At 44.3% G+C, this 27,630-nt stretch overlaps 1 protein-coding gene across 3 annotated transcripts in view; it reads right to left on the minus strand.

Moving 5' to 3' along the window:
• Nucleotides 1-27,630, minus strand: part of ASAP1 (ArfGAP with SH3 domain, ankyrin repeat and PH domain 1) — a 201,654-nt gene that overhangs the window by 31,129 nt on the left and 142,895 nt on the right. For all 3 annotated transcript variants that reach the window (XM_044295826.1, XM_044295823.1, XM_044295825.1), the window contains 7 exons: nt 26,690-26,739; nt 26,388-26,517; nt 24,902-24,987; nt 24,692-24,767; nt 22,508-22,594; nt 9,774-9,874; nt 8,207-8,276 (listed from right to left, as the gene is read on the minus strand). In XM_044295826.1, coding sequence (XP_044151761.1) covers nt 8,207-8,276; nt 9,774-9,874; nt 22,508-22,594; nt 24,692-24,767; nt 24,902-24,987; nt 26,388-26,517; nt 26,690-26,739 — 600 coding nt within the window. The remainder of the gene's footprint in view (nt 1-8,206; nt 8,277-9,773; nt 9,875-22,507; nt 22,595-24,691; nt 24,768-24,901; nt 24,988-26,387; nt 26,518-26,689; nt 26,740-27,630) is intronic.

The raw sequence follows: 27,630 nt of genomic DNA on the forward strand, positions 1-27,630 counted from the left end.
GCCAGAGATGCCCTTCATAGCACCTGGCACAGATGCTTAACACAGCACACAGCACAGATGCTCCACATAGTGCCTGCCACAAATGCCCCACTTAGTGCCTGCTATATATACACCCCGCATAGTGCCCACCGAAAAATGTCCTACATAGTGCCCACCGAAAAATGTCCTACATAGTGCCCACCACAGCCATCCCGCACAGTGCCCACCACAGCCATCCCGCACAGTGCCCACCACAGCCATCCCGCACAGTGCCCACCACAGCCATCCCGCACAGTGCCCACCACAGCCATCCCGCACAGTGCCCACCACAGCCATCCCGCACAGTGCCCACCACAGCCATCCCGCAGTGCCCACCACAGCCATCCCGCAGTGCCCACCACAGCCATCCCGCACAGTGCCCACCACAGCCATCCCGCACAGTGCCCACCACAGCTATCCCGCACAGTGCCCACCACAGCCATCCCGCACAGTGCCCACCACAGCTATCCCGCACAGTGCCCACCACAGCTATCCCGCACAGTGCCCACCACAGCTATCCCGCACAGTGGCCACCACAGCTATCCCGCACAGTGCCCACCACAGCTATCCCGCACAGTGCCAACCACAGCTATCCCGCACAGTGGCCACCACAGCTATCCCGCACAGTGGCCACCACAGCTATCCCGCACAGTGGCCACCACAGCTATCCCGCACAGTGGCCACCACAGCTATCCCGCACAGTGGCCACCACAGCTATCCCGCACAGTGGCCACCACAGCTATCCCGCACAGTGCCCACCACAGCTATCCCGCACAGTGCCCACCACAGCTATCCCGCACAGTGGCCACCACAGCTAACCCGCACAGTGCCCACCACAGCCCACAGCTACTACCCATCAGCCACGTTAGCTCGACTCTATATCGGCCAATCAAGCTCAGAAATGTAATCCTTCCTGGTTTCTACTGTTCCCACCCTCTGTCAGCACTTCCTGTCAACCAATCACTGTCAGAAACCAGGTGGTGGCTACAGAACTAAGGGTTCTGGATGCTGGAACTACAAATACCAGCATGTTATGGCGTTCTGCAGCTTGGGGATGTAGACTCCTAACAGAAATGAATGAAAGTAGAAACTTATGTGCAGCAGAACATGGGAAAAATGGAAGTCTTCTCTGATTTATTCACCACTGTCAAGATCTCTGCTTGCTTGTCAGTGAATCAAAGCAGGCATGTTTACATCCAGAGCCTGAAAGCCCCACCTTTTCCTAGCCCTAAAAGAGAATTCGGATATGTTTTAACGAGGCGTGCACCCATGTCAGTTGGACATGATCCAGGTGGATTTTCAGTCTTTAGATGTAAACCGAATATGTTTCTATTCAAAGACAGCAAACAGTGAAAATGTGTTTAAGTTAAGGTATTTTAGAAAGTTGTAGAAGCTACCATTAAAGAAAAACCTCTTGGCTCTCCTAACATGATCATTTCCCCAAAAAGTAACTGGAATTTCTTTTTGCAGTACTCAGCGTTGTGATGATCCTCTGTTATTCCTCCTGGAAATGAATGACTAAATTGACTACTAGACATGTCCATTTCTCCTCGTGAATGGAGTGTGCCCCTTCCTACTCTGATACTATACAGTCAGTACGGGCAGTGTCAGACTGGGCAGGGACTCACCTTACTGGCAAGCGGTAACGCCCAAAAATCAATGTCTTCTATATTTTCAGGCGGAATAACAGAGGAACAGCACAACATCAATGTTGACGCACTAGAATACATACGGCATACGAGGATTTACTAAAACAAGGTGGGTCAGGAGAGCGGTCAGGTACACTTTTAATTTGTATAAAAGTGGAGAACCCCTTTAAGAGTCTTTTTTTTGGGGATTTTGGGCTGCGTTTTAACCAAGCTCTTTATTTTCTGAGCCGGATAACTCTACGTCAGTTAGCGCCTCTGGAGGGACAGGTACACATTTAAAACAGTGGAAAAATATAAAATCGCCTATTTGCTTCCGAGCTCCGGCTGTTCCTTTAATTGTGTAAGGCGACTTATTATCGCGGCGTGGAGTTAATGCACAATTAAAGGCAAGCTTCGGACCGCGCCGCGGGTGATCAGAGAGAAAAATACATTGTAAAGACGGCATTAAAACAAGGAGTAAAAAAAGAGGGAATGCCGTAGAGCCCATCGGAGGCCAACGTGAAGGCCCCATTACAGCCCCCCCTCTCTGAGGACACATCGCAGGGCACCAATTAACCTAAGGACCGTACATTGTAGAAGTGTGGGAGGAAAGCTGCCAAAATCCAAGCCTGTCCTTGTAGGAGTCGAAAACACCTGGCCCCAATGAGCAGCTGCCAAGGGCTCCTGGAGAAGACGGGGCCACAGCTTAGGTTCGCACAAAAACAAGAATGAGAAATAACAAAGGGCCAAGCTGTTCTTCAAGGGGTGAGCCGCGGTGGGGGTCAAACATCAGGTCTACAAGGTCAAAAAGAGTGTTTTTCTCCTTCGGATGGCATGCTCCAGTGGGCACGGGGCCGACGCCGCTGCTGACTTCTTCATCGTGGGATGACTTGAGGCCAACAAGAACCAGGTCCTGCATACACAGGGTTATATTTTGAATGCTATCCTGTCCGATGACCTATGTGTTATCCATCAGGTGGCTCATCTCCTGCATACATCACTTTTTGCTACATGCTAATGCCCCTACAATGCCAAGGTCCATATTGCCCCATCATTGAGGCATCAGCAGAGGATGCAACCCGAGCCAGCGGAGAATTTGGCTTCTAGCTTAAAGAGGTTGCGGTGGCTGTCCAGATATTAACACATGATCGATATCTGACTGCTGGGGGGGTCCAAATTCTGCCAATTAGATTTTTAGAAAGGGACTGCGGTGACGACTCGAGTGCTGCATCCCCTTTCTCAGCCTGTGACATCACGTTCATCGGTCACCAACGCCTTTGCGCAGCTTGGTCGCATTCAAGCGAGTTGAACTGAGCTGCAATACCAAGTACGGCCACTCAACAACGTATGGCGCTGTGCTTGGTATACTATGAAGATGCCACAGTGCTGAATGGTTGGACCTGCACAAGATTCTTTTTCTTCCATTATCTCCTACTAGGGACATCAATTGTGGGGAGGGCAAAAAATGCCAGTATTCCATAGGCAGGCTCCGAAGGTGCGCCGCCATTTTTGCACAACCCCTTTAAGGATGAAAGGTAGGCAGGGAGCCCAAATCTGGAGTCCTCTCACCCTTATTTCGGCCTAAGGGTATGTTCACACGGGCAAAATGCTCATTGGAGAAATGAGAACATGAGCACAGCACATTACAACCCTCACGCTGCGCACGCAGGTCACCTCGTCAATCGTTCTGTGCGAGACGACAAGTGTAAATTGCATCTGGGCGTCGTGAATTAGTTTTCACGCCCCCCCTTCCCCGGCAGTGAGATCTCACGCTATCACCACGTAAGATGATGATTACAGCAGCAGACAATGGCCCCGGCGCAACAGCTAGAAGACGAGACCCTGCCGCACGTTATCCACATGAGCAGCTGTTCGGTGTGAACGCAGCGGCGCCCCGGCTCCTGTGACTGACTGGCTAATTGTTGTCAGGCCCGAGCGTCTGCCAGCGCGCGTCAGCTGCCGATCCAGGATGGCGAGGAAACTGCAGAAAAAATATTTTCCTCCGCACATGGGAAACATTCGGAGGAGCAGATTTATTTGCTTCAGCTTTGAAGTATTCGCCTAAACACGGCAAACAGCGCAGAAGCGTCTCCTCCGGCGAGGTAACGTTACATCCCCGCAAGATGAAAAATTCTAACATCAACTCGTACGCCAAAATTAAAAAAAAATAAGCACAAGGCCATGTACAACCCGTGGGGTTTTTGCTTTTTTTAATATATTTTTTTTCTACATTGTCAGTGGTTTATTTTAGTTTTACAGAGATAATATTTTATTTTTCCATTCACTGATTGGCTGCAGTAGTCACATGTCTGTGTCAAGAGGAACAGGAAGTGCACAAACTGGAGGGGTATTCAGAAAGGTGACCGTGCCTGCGGGGCTGCTCTCGCCTGCTTACTGCAGTTCAGATATTTGTTTTTACAGCAGTCACATGGACCATAGGAGCCTGTGGTCTGGGGATGACCCACTGACGTGTATGGGAAAGTGTTGTGGGCATGCTCTGTGACCTGTGCAGAGGTCACTGTGCAAGGAAGAGGAGGATGTGAGGTGTGTCCATCACCTATGGTGAATGGTGTCTCCTCTGAAATCTACATAGGTGTTACCTGTCTGTGATGATAATGAGATGACTGCTGAGAAATGATCTCTACAGAACAGGAATTGTATTTCAGAATTTTTTCTGAAAAATACACAAAAAAGGTCTTAAAAATATGTGCAACATAAAAATGTGATTATAGCAGTTGTCTGGGTTCGAGATATGGTGACAACCCTCAGGATAGGTCATCAAATTCAAATTGGTGGGAGTCGGACACCTGCAGGTCCTGGAAAAAACCAAGGTGGATGGAGCTGGAAGCAGAGAGTAGTGGCCGTGCCCAGGCTGCAGTTCAGCTCCCATTCACTTGAGCTGCAGTTACCCGGCACGACCACCACATAGTGGACAGAGCCGTACGCTTCCTGCTCCACTGTGTTATATCTGGTGACGGCAGCTGCAGAAAAAGGCTGATTGGTGCTGACCCAAACCGAACTGATATCGAGGACCTACCCTGAGCAGGGGCGGATTAAGTGCATGATAGGCCCGGGGCTGTCTACCCAATTCGGCCCCCCCCCCCCCCCTCCTCCATTTTAGTTTTAGTTTTTTTTTCTATATGAATAGGCTGCGGTGCTTCGTAAGCGCCAACGTCTCTTCCTAGGCAATATGACATCGTTCACATGGTCTAGGTGCAGCTCTGTCTCATCTGAGTGATTGCGGCTGAGCTGTAATACCGAGCGCAGGGCTATCAAATGGACAGGGCTGTGCTTGGTAACGAACAAAGAGGCTGCGACGCTCACTGGGACATCGCGGTCTCCTCAAACAGTGGATTGGTGGGGGTGCCAGGAGTCAGACCCCCACCATTTCATAACTCTCTGTGTACAGATGTCATAGATGTTACCTGCAGTCCTATGTAACAACCCACATAACACAGTGAACTATTGTGTTATGTGGGGTGTTACATAGGACTGCATGGAACATCTACTACATTATCTGTACACAGAAAGTAATCACTGTTATCTAGGCTGTTACATAGGACTGCAGGTGACAAATACAAATTTTAGTTGCCAAATTTAAAACACATACGATTATGATAAAAAAAAAGACTTGGAGGAGAAGATGAGACGCAGGTCACAGTGGTGAGTTAGCTCTACATATAGGGGAATACAGCACAACATACCTGTTACATCCAGTGACATCTCCTGTCATGTAGATCTTCTCTTTCATCTTCTCCTCCGTTTGACCAAGACCGCCATGACAAATTCTTTCAGCCGCATCTCGTCTCTACAGAGTTTGTTACACAGACACGTTAGAGTTCTCATAATTGGGGTCATTTATCAAACTGGTGTAAATTACAACTGGCTTAGGTGCCCACAGCAACCAATCAGATTCCACCTTAAATTTTCCAAAGGAGCTGTGAAAAATGAAAGCTGGAATCTGATTGGCTGCTATGGGTAACTAACCCAGTTATACTTTACACCAGTTTGATAAATTACCCCAAAGGTCCCTATAGTGTCTACAGCAATTATAATGTCCCCTAGAGTGCCCCCATAAAGTAATTTCCCCCACACCGCCCCCATAAAGTAATTTCCCCCACACTGCCCCCAAATAGTAATTTCCACCACACTGCCCTCAAATAGTAATTTCCCCCACACTGCTCCATACAGTAATTCTTCCACACTGCCCCAAATAGTAATTTCCCCCACACTGCCCCAAATAGTAATTTCCCCCACACTGCCCCCAAATAGTAATTTCCCCCACACTGCCCCCAAATAGTAATTTCCCCCACACTGCCCCCAAATAGTAATTTCCCCCACACTGCCCCAAATAGTAATTTCCCCCACACTGCCCCAAATAGTAATTTCCCCCACACTGCCCCATATAGTCATTTCCCCACACTGCCCCATATAGTCATTTCCCCCACACTGCCCCATATAGTCATTTCCCCACACTGCCCCATATAGTCATTTCCCCCACACTGCCCCATATAGTCATTTCCCCCACACTGCCCCATATAGTCATTTCCCCCACACTGCCCCATATAGTCATTTCCCCCACACTGCCCCATATAGTCATTTCCCCCACACTGCCCCATATAGTCATTTCCCCCACACTGCCCCATATAGTCATTTCCCCCACACTGCCCCATATAGTCATTTCCCCCACACTGCCCCATATAGTCATTTCCCCCACACTGCCCCATATAGTCATTTCCCCCACACTGCCCCATATAGTCATTTCCCCCACACTGCCCCATATAGTCATTTCCCCCACACTGTCTCCCATGTAGTAATTTCACCCACAAAGTAATTTGCTGCCCACACTGCCCCCATCAAGTAATAACACCACACACTGTCCCCCATTAGATCATTTTACCTGACACTGCCATCCATTAAGTAATTTGCCCCCCACACTGCAATCCATTAAGTAATTTGCCCCCACACTGACATCCATTAAGTGATTTGCCCAGACACTGCCATCCATTAAGTGATTTGCCCCCCACACTGTCCCATCATTAAGTAATTTGCCCCCCACACTGCCCCATCAAGTAATAACCCCCCACACTGCCCCCATTAGATAATTTGCCCCCACACTGCCATCCACTAAGTAAATAGCCCCCCACACTGCCCCCACAGTATTAATTTCTCCACACTGCCCTCACAGTATTAATTTCTCCACACTGCCCTCACAGTATTAATTCCCCCCATGGTAGTAATTTGCCCCTACAGTATTAATTGTCTCCCACACTACCCCCACAGTATTAATTTCCCCCATACTAGTAATTTGCCCCCACGTAGTAGTTTGCCCCCCCTGTTCCTTCAGTAATGTCCCCGAAAGTCAGCAGTTGGCACACAAAAAATAAAAAAATAAAAGCTAATACTTACCTGTGTCCCAGCCGGCGCTGACTCGTAGATGGTGCAGGCGTGCGCACACACGTCAGTGTGCTGCGTCCGGGCACAGGCACTGCGTGATGACGTCATCACGCCCGCCTGCACCGGGATTTTACTACCGCATAGGCTTCAGGCCTGCTAGGCCTGAAGCCTATGGCGGTGATCGGCGGCGGGGCAGGGAACTATGCGCTCCCGTGCCCCGCCGTAGTTTGTGGGCGTTTGGGTCGTTGGGCCCCCCAGCGATGCCGGGCCCGGGGCTACCGACCCAAACGCCCCAATTATAATCCGCCACTGACCCTGAGCATAGCTCATCAATATCTAGGGATCAGCTGCGGTGAAACTACAACTCCCAGCATGCACACTTTGTGTAAGGAGAATTCTGGGAGTTGTAGTTTCAGTACAGATGGTGTGCCAAAGGTTGCTGATCCCTGATCTAGACATTGGAAAACCCTTAGGCCATGTACTTAGGACAAGTTAACTTTATAAGCTTTTCCCACGAAAAATATTCTACAGTTTTCAAACCAGCACCTCGATCTGAATACTTTTATAATTGCAAGTAATTAAAAATTTTGCAAAGCCAGTGAGTTATTCAATAAAATGTATCTGTATAGCGCCACCTGCTGTTTATTCTTTTCCTTATTTCTTTGTCCGGCTCACTGAGAAGGCTGCACATGCTCAGTTTCATCCTTCAACTGCCTCCTGAGCTGTGATAGGGAGAGCTGAGACACGCCCCCCTGAGCTGTGATAGGGAGAGCTGAGACACGCCCCCCTGAGCTGTGATAGGGAGAGCTGAGACACGCCCCCCGAGCTGTGATGGGGAGAGCTGAGACACGCCCCCCTGAGCTGTGATAGGGAGAGCTGAGACACGCCCCCTGAGCCGTGATAGGGAGAGTTTAGACACGCCCCCTGAGCTGTAATAGGGAGAGCTGAGACACGCCCCCTGAGCTGCAGCAGAAAGGACACACCTCCCCTTGAGCTACCACCTCCATATAAATCTAGCAGAGCAATGAATGAGGAGATCTCTGAATCCATGTGAGGTACAGGGCTGGTTCTAGCTTTGTTAGAAAGAGGTTGTCATATGATGTCTGATCTTCAGTTTTATATTAGTCATTGGAGAACCCCTTTAAGACAGTCCCTGTACTTACTGTGGCGTGGGATATTGTCAGGATGCCATTTTTCACCATACACTTTCTCCTTTGCCAGACTTTTCTCAGCCTGAAAAGAAAACACAATCCAATGTCATCTGCAGCCGTCACATGAACGCGCCGAGCTTTACTATAACATCCGTCATGTGTGAGCTGTTATAATAGACGAGGTGTGATCCATTATTATCCAGCCGATCTGTATATCCTTCTGAGGCACACAAGGAAATTCTACTCCAGGAGACCTCACGGTGCAAAGACACAGCAGGCACAGGCTCCGAGTGCTGTTAACATTCCCAGTAACAAAGATGGAAAACCGAAAAGCGAAAGATGGAGCATAAAAAATAAAATATATAATTATGCACAAAAAATAGTCTGTACCCCAGGAACAGTACAGTAGTAACAATGTGTAATAAAAACTAATTGGATGTAATGTAAGATCAGTACAGAATAAATAATGTATGCACACAGTGACTCCACCAGCAGAATAGTGAGTGCAGCTCTGGAGTATAATACAGGATGTAACTCAGGATCAGTACAGGATAAGTAATGTAATGTATGTACACAGTGACTGCACCAGCAGAATAGTGAGTGCAGCTCTGGAGTATAATACAGGATGTAACTCAGGATCAGTACAGGATAAGTAGTGTAATGTATGTACACAGTGACTGTACCAACAGAATATTGAGTGCAGCTCTGGAGTATAATACAGGATGTAACTCAGGATCAGTACAGGATAAGTAATGTAATGTATGTACACAGTGACTGTACCAGCAGAATATTGAGTGCAGCTCTGGAGTATAATACAGGATGTAACTCAGGATCAGTACAGAATAAGTAATGTAATGTATGTATACAGTGACTGCACCAGCAGAATAGTGAGTGCAGCTCTGGAGTATAATACAGGATGTAACTCAGGATCAGTACAGGATAAGTAATGTAATGTATGTACACAGTGACTGCACCAGCAGAATAGTGAGTGCAGCTCTGGAGTATAATACAGGATGTAACTTAGGATCAGTACAGGATAAGTAATGTAATGTATGTACACAGTGACTCCACCAGCAGAATAGTGAGTGCAGCTCTGGAGTATAATACAGGGTGTAACTCAGGATCAGTAAAGGATAAGTAATGTAATGTATATATGCAGTGACTCCACCAGCAGAATAGTAAGTGCAGCTCTGGAGTATAATACAGGATGTAACTCAGGATCAGTACAGGATAAGTAATGTAATGTATGTACACAGTGACTGCACCAGCAGAATAGTGAGTGCAGCTCTGGAGTACAATACAGGATGTAACTCATCATTAGGGATGAGTGAATTTCTGTTTTAGAAGCTTGGGTTCGGTTCTGGTTACCGCTGAATTGCGTTATGGATCCTGTGACCACGGACCAAAAGCCAATTTAAGGACGGGATGTATAACGGAAAGCCTTTAGAGTCATTCCGTCATAATACAAGTCTATGGCCAGCATAACGGATCCGAACCTAAAGGTTTATGAGGCACCGCATACAGCTGGTGTTACACCAGGGCACTAGGCCATGCAGGTGTATAAAGTCCTAGCCCTTACCCATCACTCTTCTTTAACAGATAGCCCTTCTTCTCACTGCCGTACTCCTTGTTTCCTTGGAGCTGGTGCATACTGTACCCTCCCTGTTTGCTCTGGGAGTCCTACAAAGAAAGAATAATACCATGATTTATACACAGAAGAAAAACATCTAAGTGAATAACTCGTTCCTGCAATATGCTCACCCTCATAAATAATAAACCATGATTATTAGTTAATTTCTACCTAGTTATATTCTTGTACATAGGAGCAGTATTATAGTAGTTATATTCTTGTACATAGGAGCAGTATTATAGTAGTTATATTCTTGTACATAGGAGCAGTATTATAGTAGTTATATTCTTGTACATAGGAGCAGTATTATAGTAGTTATATTCTTGTACATAGGAGCAGTATTATAGTAGTTATATTCCTGTACATAGGAGCAGTATTATAGTAATTATATTCTTGTACATAGGGGCAGTATTATAGTAGTTATATTCATGTACATAGGAGCAGTATTATAGCAGTTATATTCTTGTACATAGGAGGCAGTATTATAGTAGTTATATTCTTGTACATGGGAGGCAGTATTATAGTAGTTATATTCTTGTACATAGGAGCAGTATTATAGTAGTTATATTCTTGTACATAGGGGCAGTATTATAGTAGTTATATTCATGTACATAGGAGCAGTATTATAGCAGTTATATTCTTGTACATAGGAGGCAGTATTATAGTAGTTATATTCTTGTACATGGGAGGCAGTATTATAGTAGTTATATTCTTGTACATAGGAGCAGTATTATAGTAGTTATATTCTTGTACATGGGAGGCAGTATTATAGCAGTTATATTCTTGTACATAGGAGCAGTATTATAGTAGTTATATTCTTGTACATTGGAGCAGTATTATAGTAGTTATATTCTTGTACATAGGAGCAGTATTATAGTAGTTATATTCTTGTACATTGGAGCAGTATTATAGTAGTTATATTCTTGTACATAGGAGCAGTATTATAGTAGTTATATTCTTGTACATAGGAGGTAGTACTATAGTAGTTATATTCTTGTACATAGGAGCAGTATTATAGTAATTAGATTCTTGTATATAGGTGCAGTATTATAGTAGTTATATTCTTGTACATAGGTGCAGTATTATAGTAGTTATATTCTTGTACATAGGAGAAGTATTATAGTAGTTATATTCTTGTACATAGGAGGCAGTATTATAGTAGTTATATTCTTGTACATAGGAGCATTATTATAGTAGTTACCGTATATTCTTGTACATAGGAGCAGTATTATAGTAGTTATATTCTTGTACATAGGAGCAGTATTATAGTAATTATATTCTTGTATATAGGTGCAGTATTATAGTAGTTATATTCTTGTATATAGGTGCAGTATTATAGTAGTTATATTCTTGTATGTAGGAGCAGTATTATAGTAGTTATATTCTTGTACATAGGAGCAGTATTATAGTAGTTATATTCTTGTACATAGGAGCAGTATTATAGTAGTTATATTCTTGTACATAGGTGCAGTATTATAGTAGTTATATTCTTGTACATAGGAGCAGTATTATAGTAATTAGATTCTTGTATATAGGTGCAGTATTATAGTAGTTATATTCTTGTACATAGGAGAAGTATTATAGTAGTTATATTCTTGTACATAGGAGGCAGTATTATAGTAGTTATATTCTTGTACATAGGAGCATTATTATAGTAGTTATATTCTTGTACATAGGAGCAGTATTCTAGTAGTTATTTTTTCATAGATATTGGGCAGTATTATAGCAGTTTAGTTCTTGTATATAGAGAACAGTATTATAGAACTTAATCTGATCATAAGGACCAATTATATAATAGTAAAATTCTTGTGGGCTGACATGGAGATAGCTGTGGTCGCTGATTTTGAAAATCAATGAAACAAATTTAAGAAAATTAAGGAGTGAATATGGGGAATAATCTGACAATGAAGTCAGACCGACAAATGATAAAACTTACTCTCCTAGACTTCGATCAGGGAAGCAAATAAGAGACAAGGAGGAAAAAAGCAGAACACTAATTAAACACTACTTACAAGTAAATCATGATCATATTCACTCACTCCTGCAGGCATCGGTTAAATATTCATCCGCTCATCACAGTGTAATCATACAACCCCAATTCTAACACCACGGCAAAAGATTAATGTCTTCTTTTTCAATGACACTCCATTCATAGAGTATACGACTCGTGATTCTCGTCAACACAGAGTTGTGGAAAATCGGAAAAAAATGACATGAATGGAAAAACACAATGCAGATACGAATACATGATTAGTTATATTACTGGCTGCATCTTGCTTATCGCATATGCATACTGTCCCTTTGTATGTGAATCTAATGTACATGAAATGTAGATAATATATCACATAGTCAGCTGTTTAAGATTGGAAATTAGCCCATATTATACTCCAGAGCAGCATTCACAATTCTGCTGGTTGTAATTGGCAACAGTCAGCAACCTTGTAGATTTGAATATCTTTAAAGGGCATCGGTCAGCAGTTTTGTACCTATGACACCGGCTGACCTGTTACATGTGCGCTCGGCAGCGGAAGGCATCTCTGTTGGTCCCATGTTCATAAGTGTCCACATTGCTGAGACAAATGAGGTTTTAATATATGCAAATGAGACTCTATGAGCAACGGGGGCGTTACCATTACACCTAGAGGCTCTGCTCTCTCTGCAACTGCTGCTCCCTCTCCACTTTGATTAACAGGCGTGATGACATTTGAATTATTTGGCCCTGTCAATCAAAGAGGAGAGGCCGCAGGCGTTGCAGAGAGAGCAGAGCCTCTAGGTGTAATGGTAACGCCCCCGTTGCTCCTAGGAGCTCATTTGCATATATAAAACCTTATTTTTCTCAGCAATGCGGGCACATAGGAACATGGGACCAACACAGATGCCTTCAGCTGCCAAGCGCACATGTAACAGGTCAGCCAGTGTCATAGGGACAAATCACCAGAGTACAATCAGTGTAGACGCTGAACTAGCAAGGAGTGCTGACAGATATGAGCTCTGAATTTTGCAGAATCGTAAATGCAGCTCTGAAAGATGAAAAAAATGCTAATTGGTTTGGGGGAAGGGTGGAGGGGTTATTTAGGGCTATAGACAGTTTCTTCATTTTCCATGTGCTGACTGCAGAGCCAAGGTTAATCACAGGTAGAGGTTTCCTGCGCCTCACGTTTCATTACAGTGTTAGAAGGCCTTCCGACTAGGGATCGACAGATTATCGGAGTTACCGATAATTATTATCGGCCGATATTCCCGATTTTCAAATATTTTTGGTATCGGCATCTAACCTTGCCGATAATGCGTTCACCCCGCTATCACAGAACATGAGCGCGCTGCTGTCAGCGCGCCATGTTCCCTCAGCAGCACAGGGGAGAAGGAGTCACTCTCAGGGCGCTGCGATCAGCGGCAGTTGTGCCGGCTGTGCGATTCTGCCGCCGACACACCCGCCTCCTGTATTAAACGTTAATTATCATTGGTGGCGCAATGTGCCCTCCCCACTATTAAAAACATTGGAGTATTAAAGTAATTGGTGGCGCAATGCGCCTTTCTCTCCACCCCCCAGTATTAAAATCATTGGCGCAGTGCCTATAAGTTATCGGCCTGAAAGTTCACAGGTTATCGGTATCGGCGATCCCTACTTCCGACCGCAGTTATTTTAGGCAGACAGCAGCATCCTCAGAGTGTACAGGACATTGTCACACTGGCCACATACTGTACATGGTCACAGAGCTGACATATCTGGCGGTACAGCACAGACGCCAGGTATCAATGAAAAGTCTGCACAAGCCTGTCATATAAAACACAGGAGATCCAAAGGAGAGCATGGAGGGAGATTAGATTAGCAACACGATGATAAAGTTCCCGACTTACACAGAATCTTCAGTGAGCCGCCACCTCGTAGTAAACTGACTGCATTATAGCGGTACGTATTCTGTAAAGTGACACATTCTGTCAGATCCTTCCCGCAGGCTGGAAATCACGGGTGACACAACGCCCCCTCTCCCGCTATAATCATTCTCACACTGATACATCTAGGGAAGTTACTCAAATGACAATCCAACTGATAATAGTAGAGAAGCTCCAGGATGCATCTGCACCCGGTGACGGCGCCTCCTAAAGGAAATGTGTCAAACATTTTTTCTGCCGGTTAAAGGGCATCTGTCAGCAGTTTTGTCCCTATGACACTGGCTGACCTGTTACATGTGCACTTGGCAGCTGAAGACATCTGTGTTGGTCCCACGTTCACAGGAATGGGATTCAGCCGGTTCGCTCTGGTTCTCCACATCCAGTTGTTAAAATTACAGCCGGATCGGAGAACCGCGTTGCTGGCTGAATCCCGATCCGGAGCTCGGCAGCAGATCGGGGAGAGGCGTCTTCCTTTCCTGCTCCTCCGACAGGCTGCAGGCACTAGGCTTGCAGTCTATCAAAGGCTGGTGCAGGAGGAGCGATGACATCATCGCGTCCGGCTGAGCCGAGATTTGTACTGCGCGGGACACAGGCCGGAAGAGGCATGCATCGCTACCAGCATGGAGGTAAGTATTAGTGTTTTTTATTTATTTTATGTGGCGCGCTAAGGGGGCATCAACTGGGGGAATTACTGGCACATGATAGGGGACAGTATGGGGCATTACTGGATCATGGGGGCATTACTGGCACATGGGGGACACTATGGGGGCAACTACTGGCACATCCATGGGGACACTATGGGGGGCATCTACTGTGGAAATTGCTGACACATGGGGGCATCTACTGGGGGCATTGCTGGCACATGGGGGACACTATGGGGGCATTACTGGCACATTATGGGGGACACTATGGGGGGCATCTACTGGCACATCCTTGGGAAAACTATGGAGTTCATCTACCGGGGACATTGCTGGCACATGGGGGACACTATGGGGGCATCTTATACTGGCACATTATGGGGACACTATGGTGTTGGGGGAAGAACACTATGGGGGCATATTATATGGGGGCACTAAGAAGGGGCATTTATACTGGCACATTCTGGGCGACACTATGGGGGAATCTTATACTGGCACATTGGGGGCACTATGAGGAAGAGGAGAGAAGCATTATGTGGGCATTTACTAGGGACATTATATAGGGGTATTTTATACTTGCACACATTATAGATGCACTATGGGGACATTAGCTCAACTGGGGGCACTGAGGGAATATTTTTGTACTGGCACACAAAACGGGAGCATTTTTGAACTAGTGCACATTATTATTATTAAAGAAGGTGGGAGGATGATGGAAAAGTAGGAACCCAAGATGTCTTTTGTCAAACTGCAGAGATGAGAGATTGGTGAAAATCATCATGGCGGTCTGCTCTCAAAGGAGAAGATGAAGAAAGAGAAGGTCTGCATCACAAGAGAAGTCACTTGATGTAAGAGGTATGGGGCGCTGTATTCTGGATAGCATAGAATATGTATTCAAATATGTCTTTAGTGCTAGGTACAAATGTGTATAAAATGCATATGGTGTAGGTAAGTCTACTGTAAGTGTAGCCTAGGGCTCATTATATACTGTATGGTGTATATTGTATATGTGATTATGTGAGTGTAGTGTCTATATAGTCTATGTATGTATACCTCCCAACCATCCCATATCTGGCATAACTACTGTGTGGGGGGCACAATGGAGACTAAGCAGGGTTGGGACATGTACAGATAGACATTGGGAGGGGTTAGAGGTGTCGGCCGGCGCTGGGAAAAAAACTTTTGATAGTTTAGTTCCTTAGGCTTTTTAAAAGTTTTGTGGTGTGTGTGCAGTGTATACATGGGGTATTTATGTATGTGTACCATGTATATGGTGTATATGTGTTGCATATTTATGGTGTATGTATATGTAAACATGTGTTGTGACGCAGCGCATCTGACTTTGAGTAGGGAACCTGTTAAAAATTTGAATCCCCCCCCCCCCTGCATGTTCATATGTGCCCGCATTGCTGAGAAATATGATGGTTTAATATATGCAAATGAGCCTCTAGGAGCAACGGGGGCGTTGGCGTTACACCTAGAGGCTCTGCTCTCTCTGCAACTGACGCACACGCTGCACTTTGATTGGCAGGGCATAGTGCAGGGGGTGTGGCAGTTTCAGAGAGAGCAAAGCCTCTAGGTGTAATGGTAACGCCCCCGTTGCTCCTAGAAGCTCATTTGTATATATTAAAACCTCATTTTTCTCAGCAATGCGGGCACATAGGAACATGGGACCAACACAGATGTCTTCAGCTGCCAAGCGCACATGGAACAGGTCAGCCAGTGTCATAGGCACAAATCTTTGTAACCTATTTTCTTGCAGTTTTTCTTAATCTAAGTTCTGAACATAATTATGGGGGCAGCCATCTTGCCGGAGCGGTTATGCTTTACAGCAGCCACTATGGGCCATAGACACAATGGACAGGAGCTGACCCCATTGCCATCTTCGGGAGAGTTTTTTAGGCATGCTCTGTGACCTCTGCAGGGGTCAGGAGGGAGTAGATAAGCTCCTGTGAATGGTGGATTCCCTCTCTCTCTCTCTGTATATATAAGCCAGGTCCATAAATATTGGGACATCGACACAATTCTAATATTTTCGGCTCTATACACCACCACAATGGATTTGAAATGAAACAAACAAGATGTGCTTTACCTGCAGACTGTCAGCTGTAATTTGAGGGTATTTACATCCAAATCAGGTGAACGGTGCAGGAATTACAACAGTTTGCAATGTGCCTCCCACTTGTTAGGGGCCAAAAGTAATGGGACAATTGGCTTCTCGGCTGTCCCATGGCCAGGCGTGTGTTATTCCCTCATTATCCCAATTACAATGAGCAGATAAAAGGTCCAGAGGTCATTTCCAGTCTGCTATTTGCATTTGGAATGTGTTGCTGTCAACTCTTAAGATGAGATCCAAAGAGCTGTCACTATCAGTGAAGCCATCATTAGGCTGAAAAAACACAACAAACCCATCAGAGAGATAGCAAAAACATTAGGCCTGGCCAAAACAACTGTTTGGAACATTCTTAAAAAGAAGGAACGCACCGGTGAACTCAGCAACACCAAAGACCTGGAAGACCATGGAAAACAACTGTGGTGGATGACCGAAGAATTCTTTCCCTGGTGAAGAAAACACCCTTCACAACAGTTGGCCAGATCAAGAACAGTCTCCAGGAGGTAGGTGTATGTGTGTCAAAGTCAACAATCAAGAGAAGACTTCACCAGAGTGAATACAGAGGGTTCACCACAAGATGTAAACCATTGGTGAGCCTCAAAAACAGGAAGGCCAGATTAGAGTTTGCCAAACGACATCTAAAAAAGCCTTCACAGTTCTGGAACAACATCCTATGGACAGATGAGACCAAGATCAACTTGTACCAGAGTGATGGGAAGAGAAGAGTATGGAGAAGGAAAGGAACTGCTCATGATCCTAAGCATACCACCTCATCAGTGAAGCATGGTGGTGGTAGTGTCATGGCGTGGGCATGTATGGCTGCCAATGGAACTGGTTCTCTTGTATTTATTGATGATCTGACTGCTGACAAAAGCAGCAGGATGAATTCTGAAGTGTTTCGGGCAATATTATCTGCTCATATTCAGCCAAATGCTTCAGAACTCATTGGACGGCGCTTCACAGTGCAGATGGACAATGACCCAAAGCATACTGCAAAAGCAACCAAAGAGGTTTTTAAGGGAAAAAAGTGGAATGTTCTGCAATGGCCAAGTCAATCCTCTGACCTGAATCCGATTGAGCATTTCACTTGCTGAAGACAAAACTGAAGGGAAAATGTCCCAAGAACAAGCAGGAACTGAAGACAGTTGCAGTAGAGGCCTGGCAGAACATCACCAGGGATGGAACCCAGCGTCTGGTGATGGCTATGCGTTCCAGACTTCAGGCTGTAATTGACTGCAAAGGATTTGCAACCAAGTATTAAAAAGTGAAAGTTTGATTTATGATTATTATTCTGTCCCATTACTTTTGGTCCCTTAACAAGTGGGAGGCACAGATGCAAACTGCTGTAATTCCTGCTCCGTTCACCTGATTTGGATGTAAATGCCCTCAAATTAAAGCTGACAGTCTGCAGTTAAAGCACATCTTGTTTATTTCATTTCAAATCCATTGTGGTGGTGTATAGAGCCAAAAATGTTAGAATTGTGTTGATGTCCCAATACTGTATATATATATATATATATATATATATATATATATATATATATATAAACCGGACAGCACTCCAGGTAAAAGACAGATGGTATTTATTCACCCATGTGGTAAGGCAACGCTTCAGCTCATACAAAGAGCCTTTTTCAAGCAATTCAAGCATTGCTTGAAAAAGCCTCTTTGTATGAGCTGAAACGTTGCCTTACCACATGGGTGAATAAATACCATTTGTCTTTTACCTGGAGTGCTGTCCGGTTTTCCTATCTAAAGTTACGGGGTAAGCAGCTATACCCTTGGACCTAGCACCCGCTAGTTTTTTCTGTCCAGTGCCGCCATCGTGTTCCACTATATATATATATATATGTATAAAAAATATCTGTCATTCTAATCCTGCTTGTAATGATAAGCAGATAACTGCAGTGAAGTGATCTGTACAGACCAAGATGTAGTATTGGGCTTAGTGGCTAGTGAATATTTTTTTTGTACAGATACAGACATGGAAAATTAAAAATAACCACCGGAAATTCTTTAACAAAATATGTTTAACCTAAAAACATGGATTTAAACAGTACGTCATTTTCCAATGACACATTCCCTTTAAAGGGGTCTTCCAGTTTTACTTTAATAAACATAATCATTGTAAAAATAATGCATTTTATTACACACTTTGTGTTTCAATTCCTCGTATTTATTTATTTTTTTCAAGGTATTTGCTTGCTGTCAGTGAATGAGGGTCTTCTTTCTTGTACTGGTGACCACAGCTGCTACCTGTAGACACCGGGTGAGGGAGGCACAGGTAAATTAAGACGGGATGATGAGAGTGGTACATTTCCAGCAGCAGGCTGCATTACGCTTTAGGGCTCTTTCACACTTGCGTTCTTTTCTTCCGGCATAGAGTTCCGTCGTCGGGGCTCTATGCCGGAAGAATCCTGATCAGTTTTATCCTAATGCATTCTGAATGGAGAGAAATCCGTTCAGGATGCATCAGGATGTCTTCAGTTCAGGACCGGAACGTTTTTTGGCCAGAGAAAATACCGCAGCATGCTGCGCTTTTTGCTCCGGTCAAAAATCCTGAACACTTGCCGCAAGGCCGGATCCGGAATTCATGCCCATTGAAAGGCATTGATCCGGATCTGGCCTTAAGCTAAACGTCGTTTCGGCGCATTACCGGATCCGATGTTTAGCTTTTTCTGAATGGTTACCATGGCTGCCGGGACGCTAAAGTCCTGGCAGCCATGGTAAAGTGTAGCGGGGAGCGGGGGAGCAGCATACTTACCGTCCGTGCGGCTCCCGGGGCGCTCCAGAGTGACGTCAGGGCGCCCCAAGCGCAAGGATCACGTGATCGCATGACACGTCATCCATGCGCATGGGGCGCTCTGACATCATTCTGGAGCGCCCCGGGAGCCGCACGGACTGTAAGTATACTGCTCCCCTGCTCCCCACTACTACTATGGCAACCAGGACTTTAATAGCGTCCTGGCTGCCATAGTAACACTGAACGCATTTTAAAGACGGATCCGTCTTCAAATGCTTTCAGTTCACTTGCGTTTTTCCGGATCCGGCGTGTAATTCCGGCAAAAGGAGTACACGACGGACCCGGACAACGCAAGTGTGAAAGAGCCCTTAGTCTTATTAGGGTGAAATCAGTTCTGCGAGTGGAGTTCCCCTTTAATCACCTAACGGACCACATTTCTGCATCCTCATAACTGATGTCGGAGCTCGTTCTCAGCCGTGATCTGATGCATCGCATTCCTGGTTTTGAGGTCTACAATGACACTGACATTCCGCTCTTACGGGTGTCACATTTTTTCCCACGCGGGGACGGGAGTTTCCTGGAGAAGCGCTGACATTTGACTTTCTTTGACAAATCCCAGTGCAGTAAGAAATATTTGTGGAAACTGCGATTGTGAAATAGCACAAGATCTCCGCCCGCACATAACGTCTCCGTATATACGGTGGTGCTGCAGCACAGGACGGTGGCCTCCAACTCCTAGCAGGATACTTACTGACACTTTGTTAGGGCATACTGAGAGTTGTAGTCTGGCGACTGCTGCAGTGACACAGGTTGGAGATCACAGCCACGGGGTGAATTTTAATCGATTATCAGTACATATTAATGGACGTTGATATCCATAGAGTAAGATTCCTTATAGGATTCCTTGGAATACCTGTAGCGATACACTGTATATTGCACTGCTATACCGTAATATGGCTATATCACACTCAGTACCAGGCACTAATTTCATATGATGATGCGCCATTATTCTTCTATCATACTTTGATGCAAAGTAACATCTCCTATCGGGGGTATGAACTGTATATGATGCTCTGCTACACCACAGGGTACCAGGAAATGACATCTGCTGCCTCCGACTCCCTGCCCGACCCCATACTGTTTGGTCCAAGGACCCTTATTATACGTTATATACACACAGGGTCTGTACATGATAATCTACAGCGAGTCTTCCTGCAGCGCCACCACAGGGCAAAGGAAGCGTTACACGGATCCCATTGATATCAGAGAGTCAGGGGCCGCCAGTAGAGGAGGGTCCTGAATCAGGGATTTCCTTTATTAGCTTTGTGTTTCAGTTCCTTATCATTTTCTTGATCTCTGCTTGCTGCAAGTGAACGGTAACCCTGTTTGCTAATACTGCAGAGTCCTATGGGAGTAAAGCGACCCCCGAGCTGCCTGGCTCTCATGCCTATCTGCACTGCCAACCTTAGCGCCGAATGTATGTTCTGTCTGCACAGTGCGGCACATAGACTGAGCAGCCAGGGTGGCACAACACTGGTTGCCAGGAACGAGTGTAAACACACTGGCTACCAGCATGGTACAGCACTGACGACTCCACCAAAAGGAGAAGGTGGCACTGACGGCATTAAAACGCACGCAGAAATAAAATGGATCAACAAAACATATCTGCATAATTTTCTATTTCTGCCCATTAATTCGTCACCCAGTGGTCTAGAAACCGCACTAATCTGACGTATCGCAAACAGAGCCCCATGCTGTATTCATTAAAAGATGTATTTTGTTTGTGTATTTAAAAAAAAAACAAACTTTTTTTTATTTAAGGTCACTGAACAAACATTATCGCCGGAGCACATCTGACCCTCGGACATAATGTGCTATTTACTCAGACATTCCAGATAAAAATCTTAACTAGTCCGGAAGAAAGGTCATACGCTCATGGGAGAAGGGGGAAATTACCAGTCAGATTTTATTTGGAACTATGGTGTTTCCTTGCAACAACAGACTTCAAGATGTCTTAAAGGGCACGTATCGGCAGGACCAACCTTATTAAACCAGGTATACAAACAGGTGGAGTTGATCCTGCTGATTAAAACGATACCTGTCTTGTGAAAATCGGCTGTGGCCTTCCTGAGCAAAAAAGAATTTTGTTCTTTACGCAAGTGAAAGCATCACGACACTAAGGGGTGGGGCCTAACCCCTCTGTGCTGGCCACGCCCCTCGGTGCACTGAAGCCTCTTTCTCAGGAACGCATGAACCGATTTTCACAAGAAAGGTATCTTTTTAATCAGCAGGATCAAATCTACCTGGCAGTATGCCTTGTTTAATGGGGTTGCTCAAAGAGTCTGCACCCAGGGATATTACTACGGCAGTAGTCTAAGCATCAGACATTTCTCATCAGTTACAGCAGGGGTGCACAACCTTTTCTGGTTGGGCGCCACATTGTCAGACTGAAGGAATCCCAAGGGCCGAAAATAAAAGTTAATTCTATCCAGTCTAGCCAATGGTTTGTGGGAAACTACCAAAGATTTCAGCCACTGGTATTAGCTCACAGGGGATTGACTAGGCTGGATACAACAGTAAAAAATTCAGGCTAGATGGTCACAAGTGTCTCTATTCACTGTCGGCAAGCACGTATGGTAAACATCGAAGCAGGAACTAGTCCTTCTACCATAAAATGTAAAAAATAAAAACATATCCCTAGAAGTTTTGGGCACGTGCTGTCTAAAGCTAAGTACGTGGCTCCACCAGTTCATCAGCGGGGTGCCTCCATATAGGCTGGAGGCCTCAGAAGACTCACGGCTCCTGCATTCTCCACATTCCTCCCATACAGGAGAGCAGGTGTATACAAGATATCTTACAAGACATGGAGGATAGCGTGATCTGCTGTACATCAAGTTCTTGCATGGAGCAGATATTATACTACAGATCAACTAACCTTAAAGGGAACCTGTCACATTAAAAGGTAGCGCCCTGAGGGCAGCACGATATCACGTGGGAGAGGAGAGGATGGATATATAGACTCGTGGGAAAAGATTCTGAACATTTAATCCGTTATTGAGTTACATTCCTGGGGTCGGTCCTGCTCACACACAGCAGGGTGTCAATCATTCAGCAGGACCGTCCCCTGAAAACGAAATAAATGAGATTCTTCTGAATATTTCCCCGCAATAATATGTAGTAATCTGCTGTATAACATGCCGCAAAACAGCCGAAAATAAGAAAACTCTTCATCGGTCGCTTCCTTCCCCATCGCTGTGATCACAGAATGAACAGGAAACTACCTAAGGACACCTACCTCCTTCTGATCCAACTGAAGAGAAGACTTGATGAGGTCTCGCAGTGCAGTGAGCTGCTTCTTCTCCTCATCCTGCGTCTGTTTAATCTGTAAAGGAATTTATTACACATAATAAGATATCAGACACGTACTTCAATAAGTCTCCACTCACTTCTTCTACCTGCTCACCTCTATATTCCTGTCTATTGGGGGCAGTATTATAGGAGTTAAATTCTTGTACATAGGAGGCAGTATTATAGTAGTTATACTCCTGTACATAGGAGCAGTATTATAGTAGGTATATTCTTGTACATAGAAGGCAGTATTATAGTAGTTATATTCTTGTACATAGGAGCAGTATTATAGTAGTTATATTCTTGTACATAGGAGGCAGTATTATAGTAGTTATATTCTTGTACATAGGAGCAGTATTATAGTAGTTATATTCTTGTACATAGAAGGCAGTATTATAGTAGTTATATTCTTGTACATAGGAGGCAGTATTATAGTAGTTATAGTCTTGTACATAGGAGCAGTATTATAGTAGTTATATTCTTGTACATAGGAGCAGTATTATAGTAGTTATATTCTTGTACATAGGAGGCAGTATCATAGTAGCTATATTCTTGTACATAGGAGGCAGTATTATAGTAGTTATATTCTTGTAGATAGGAGCAGTATTATAGTAGTTATATTCTTGTACATAGAAGGCAGTATTATAGTAGTTATATTCTTGTACATAGGGACAGTATTATAGTAGTTATATTCTTGTACATAGGAGCAGTATTATAGTAGTTATATTCTTGTACATAGGAGGCAGTATTATAGTAGTTATATTCTTGTAGATAGGAGCAGTATTATAGTAGTTATATTCTTGTACATAGAAGGCAGTATTATAGTAGTTATATTCTTGTACATAGGGACAATATTATAGTAGTTATATTCTTGTACATAGGAGCAGTATTATAGTAGTTATATTCTTGTACATAGGGGGCAGTATTATAGTAGTTATATTCTTGTACATATGAGACCGTATTATAGTAGTTTTGTTCTTGCACATGGGGAGCAGTATTATAGTAGTTGAATGCTATAGTATTTGGATGTCTTAGTGCTCCATATACACTTGTGGAATCCTGACATTTTCTGTAGTTTACCGGGAGGGACTGTATGTGTGAATGCAAAATCTGTCCTGGACTTTAACCAGACCTTTCCTCCCCAGAGTGAGTACATGTGCAATAAATGTTCCAGAAAAACACAGTGGCCATGCCTAAAGTTCCCGTTCCTTGCCTAGGCACGTGGACCATTTCCTTTGTAGTGAGAACGCACCAGACATGGAACATCTCTGTGTTAAGAGCTACATGTGTAAAAGGCCGACTCTGGCAAATCTCCAGATCTGATAATCCAGAAATATTCCGGAATTTTGGTGTGAAAACAGCTTAAAGGGAACCTGTCACCGGGATTTTGGGTATAGAGCTGAGGACATGGGTTGCTAGATGGCCGCTAGTACATCCGCAATACCCAGTCCCCATAGCTCTGTGTGCTTTTATTGTGTAAAAAAAAACCGATTTGATACATATGCAAATTAACCTGAGATGAGTCCTGTCCCTGACTCATCTCACATACAGGACTCATCTCAGGTTAATTTGCATATGTATCAAATCGATTTTTTTACACAATAAAAGCACACAGAGCTATGGGGACTGGGTATTGCGGATGTGCTAGCGGCCATCTAGCAGCCCATGTCCTCAGCTCTATACACAAAATCCCGGTGACAGGTTCCCTTTAAGTACATTTCACTAATAGGTGGACTGCCTGAAGTCTACACTTACCAAATAAGATTAAAAAAAATTGAAATAAGTTGTATGTAACAGGAAGTTTCTTTATTGAGTTTTATAAGATTCGTGAACACTTCGCCTTGTACAATTTTTACTTATTATACATATTTTACGAAATCCACAATTAAAAAGAACGTTGACTGCTGTCTTTTCTGCATACTGAGTTGCGACAGATGATACATTGGGAGATACACAACATTTACACAATCATTTTAGTACTATGTAACACACCTTCTTTCCACGGGTTAGTGCCATACGCCGATTAGACAAAATGACCGCTGCAATACCGCACACAACCTCTGTACAGGTGTGGAGCTGTTTCTGCACCCCCAATTTAGACAAGGTAACCTACAGCGCCCCCGTTACTTACATTGTATAGGTCCGCAGCCAGCTTCTCAATGTACTGCTTCAGTTTATCTGCGGTTTTCAGGCCGTCCTGGAAGAAACTGAGAAGAGAGACGACTTTAATTTATCATGCGCATAATATGCTGCTGTCATGGGGTGCCGTCAGATGGGCTTCGTATGTGCAGCCCGCGTTTTTCCCTTAGGGGGGAGGAGTCACACCGTAGAGCGCACTCACTTGCACTGCGCGTGGTAATACTTGATCAGATTCTGCAGGAGGTCCACGCCCTTCTTTGTCTTGATTTCATTAACTTTAATAAGATACTGTTAGAAGACAAAATACAGCGGTTATAGATAATTGCACGTGTGGGGGGATTCAGCACTGTGCAGGGGGGGGCTAATTACATAATCATAGCTGTGGTATCATGTTAATATCAGACATCCAGCTGGTGCTAGCGTACAGCAATGTGGAGGAGGCGACTATATACTATGTTACCATATTGTATCTGTGCAGATACAAAAACTGTATCCAACACCCTCACACACAGCACTCAATCTGATGCAATGAAACATTTTTTAGACTAAAAGCCCTGAAAGGCCGTTAAAGGGGCTGTGCTACCAGAAAATGTTATTTTAATGCAATTTAGCATGAAAAACGAGTTACTTTTATGATTTCATTTCTGTTACAAAAATGTTCCAGTTCCGAGATATTCACTTAAATTGAAATGTATTATCACAGTGCCCCCTGGTGTTCAACCTGTATAGTGACGTGCACGTTTACCTACTGAGGAGGTCGCTCATGTGCCGCTGGTCCTATCTACTGCTAGAAGGGAGAGAACTGCAGCAGAAAATCCTTCGCAATTTCAGGGAAAATTTGATTTGCTGCAAAGCCGAATTTTACAAAATTGTAAGTAGCGGGTGCAATGACAGGGAACAGCGATCGCGGTATCGGAAAGTAATAATACAATGTAAAATAAATGTAAAAAAATTGAATCATACTTACCTCATCCATTTGCTTGCAATTTTCTCGTGCTTCGTGTCAGAGAATCGATTTTCCCGGAATTGCAGTAAAAAAAAACAACAAAAAAATAAAAATAAAAAATCACGCTTACCTCAATCATTTGCAACAAGCCGGCCGCCGCCATCTTGACCGAAGATCTCACACGAGATCCTGTGCGCGTGGCGTATGACGTCATCACCCTGGCTGACGTGATGACTTCATCGTGGGGTGCGCAAGATTTCGTGCAAGATCTTCAACCAAGATGGCGGCGGCCGGCTTGTCGCAAATAAAAGAGGTAAGCGTGATTTTTTTTTTTTGTTTCGTTTTTTACTGCCATTCAGGGAAAATCGATTCGCTGACACGAAGCACAAAGAAATTGTAAGCAAATGGATGAGGTAAGTATGATTCAATTTTTTACAATTTATTTTACATTGTATTATTATTTTCAGATGCTGCGATCAGTTATGAACGCGGCATCTGAGGGGTACAATGACGGGGGGCGGCGCCATCACTGTTCCCTGTCATTGCAACCGCTACTGACAATTTTGTAAAATTCGGCGAAGCAGCTGAATCTAAATTTTTGAACACTTCGCTCACCTAGATCAGGGTGTCAACTATCGACGCCCCACCAGTAGGGGGATAGGGAAAGTATATAATATATAAGGGAAATAAATGGCGGGGGCAGTCCCCCAGATCTATAGAGCGGCAGTGTTACAAATCTCACCTCGCACATCTGCAACTGGAACAATCTCCTCTCTTTCTCCATTTCTTCGGCGATCTCCGCCCCTGTGATCTCCGTCCGGATCATTCCATGCTGTTTTGCATGCTCCCTCTTCTCCTTTTCAATTTTTGTGCTAAAAAATAAATAATTAACAATCATTAATAATAATAATGGAAAAAATAATAATAGAAAAAAATAATAATACATCCCACATCCCAATCTCTGCAGAATAAAACTAATTAGGCAAAGTGCAACCTTTGTGTTACTGCACCAGGACACACATCAATAATGCGGAGAGAACTCACAATTTGGTTTCATAATCTTTCCAGGCCTTGTCGAACGGCTTCTTGAGGTCCTTGGGAGGGGAAAAAACAGAAAACGACAAAAAATAGTGAACAAGATGTAATCGGGAACTCACTGGACAAGAAAAATATTATTGTATTTATAAAGTGCAAACATAAAGCTGTGTGAATCATGACCCTGCTGGTTCAGTGTCTGCACAGAGATGACATTCTGGGAAGTGTTGTCTAAAACAGTCACTGTACAGTAATGTATGTACACAGAGACTGCACCAGCAGAATAGTGAGTGCAGCTCTGGAGTATAATACAGGATATAACTCAGGATCAGTACAGGATAAGTAATGTAATGTATGTACACAGAGACTGCACCAGCAGAATAGTGAGTGCAGCTCTGGAGTATAATACAGGATGTAACTCAGGATCAGTACAGGATAAGTAATGTAATGTATGTACACAGTGACTGCACCAGCAGAATAGTGAGTGCAGCTCTGGGGTATAATACAGGATGTAACTCAGGATCAGTACAGGATAAGTAATGTAATGTATGTACACAAAGACTCCACCAGCAGAATAGTGAGTGCAGCTCTGGAGTATAATACAGGATGTAACTCAGGATCAGTACAGGATAAGTAATGTAATGTATGTACACAGTGACTGCACCAGCAGAATAGTGAGTGCAGCTCTGGAGTATAATACAGGATGTAACTCAGGATCAGTACAGGATAAGTAATGTAATGTATGTACACAGTGACTGCACCAGCAGAATAGTGAGTGCAGCTCTGGAGTATAATACAGGATGTAACTCAGGATCAGTACAGGCTAAGTAATGTAATGTATGTACACAGTGACTGCACCAGCAGAATAGTGAGTGCAGCTCTGGAGTATAATACAGGATGTAACTCAGGGTCAGTACAGGATAAGTAATGTAATGTATGTACACAAAGAC

This window comes from Bufo gargarizans, chromosome 5 (assembly GCF_014858855.1).
Source record: "Bufo gargarizans isolate SCDJY-AF-19 chromosome 5, ASM1485885v1, whole genome shotgun sequence".
In the NCBI taxonomy this organism is placed as follows: Eukaryota; Metazoa; Chordata; class Amphibia; order Anura; family Bufonidae; genus Bufo; species Bufo gargarizans.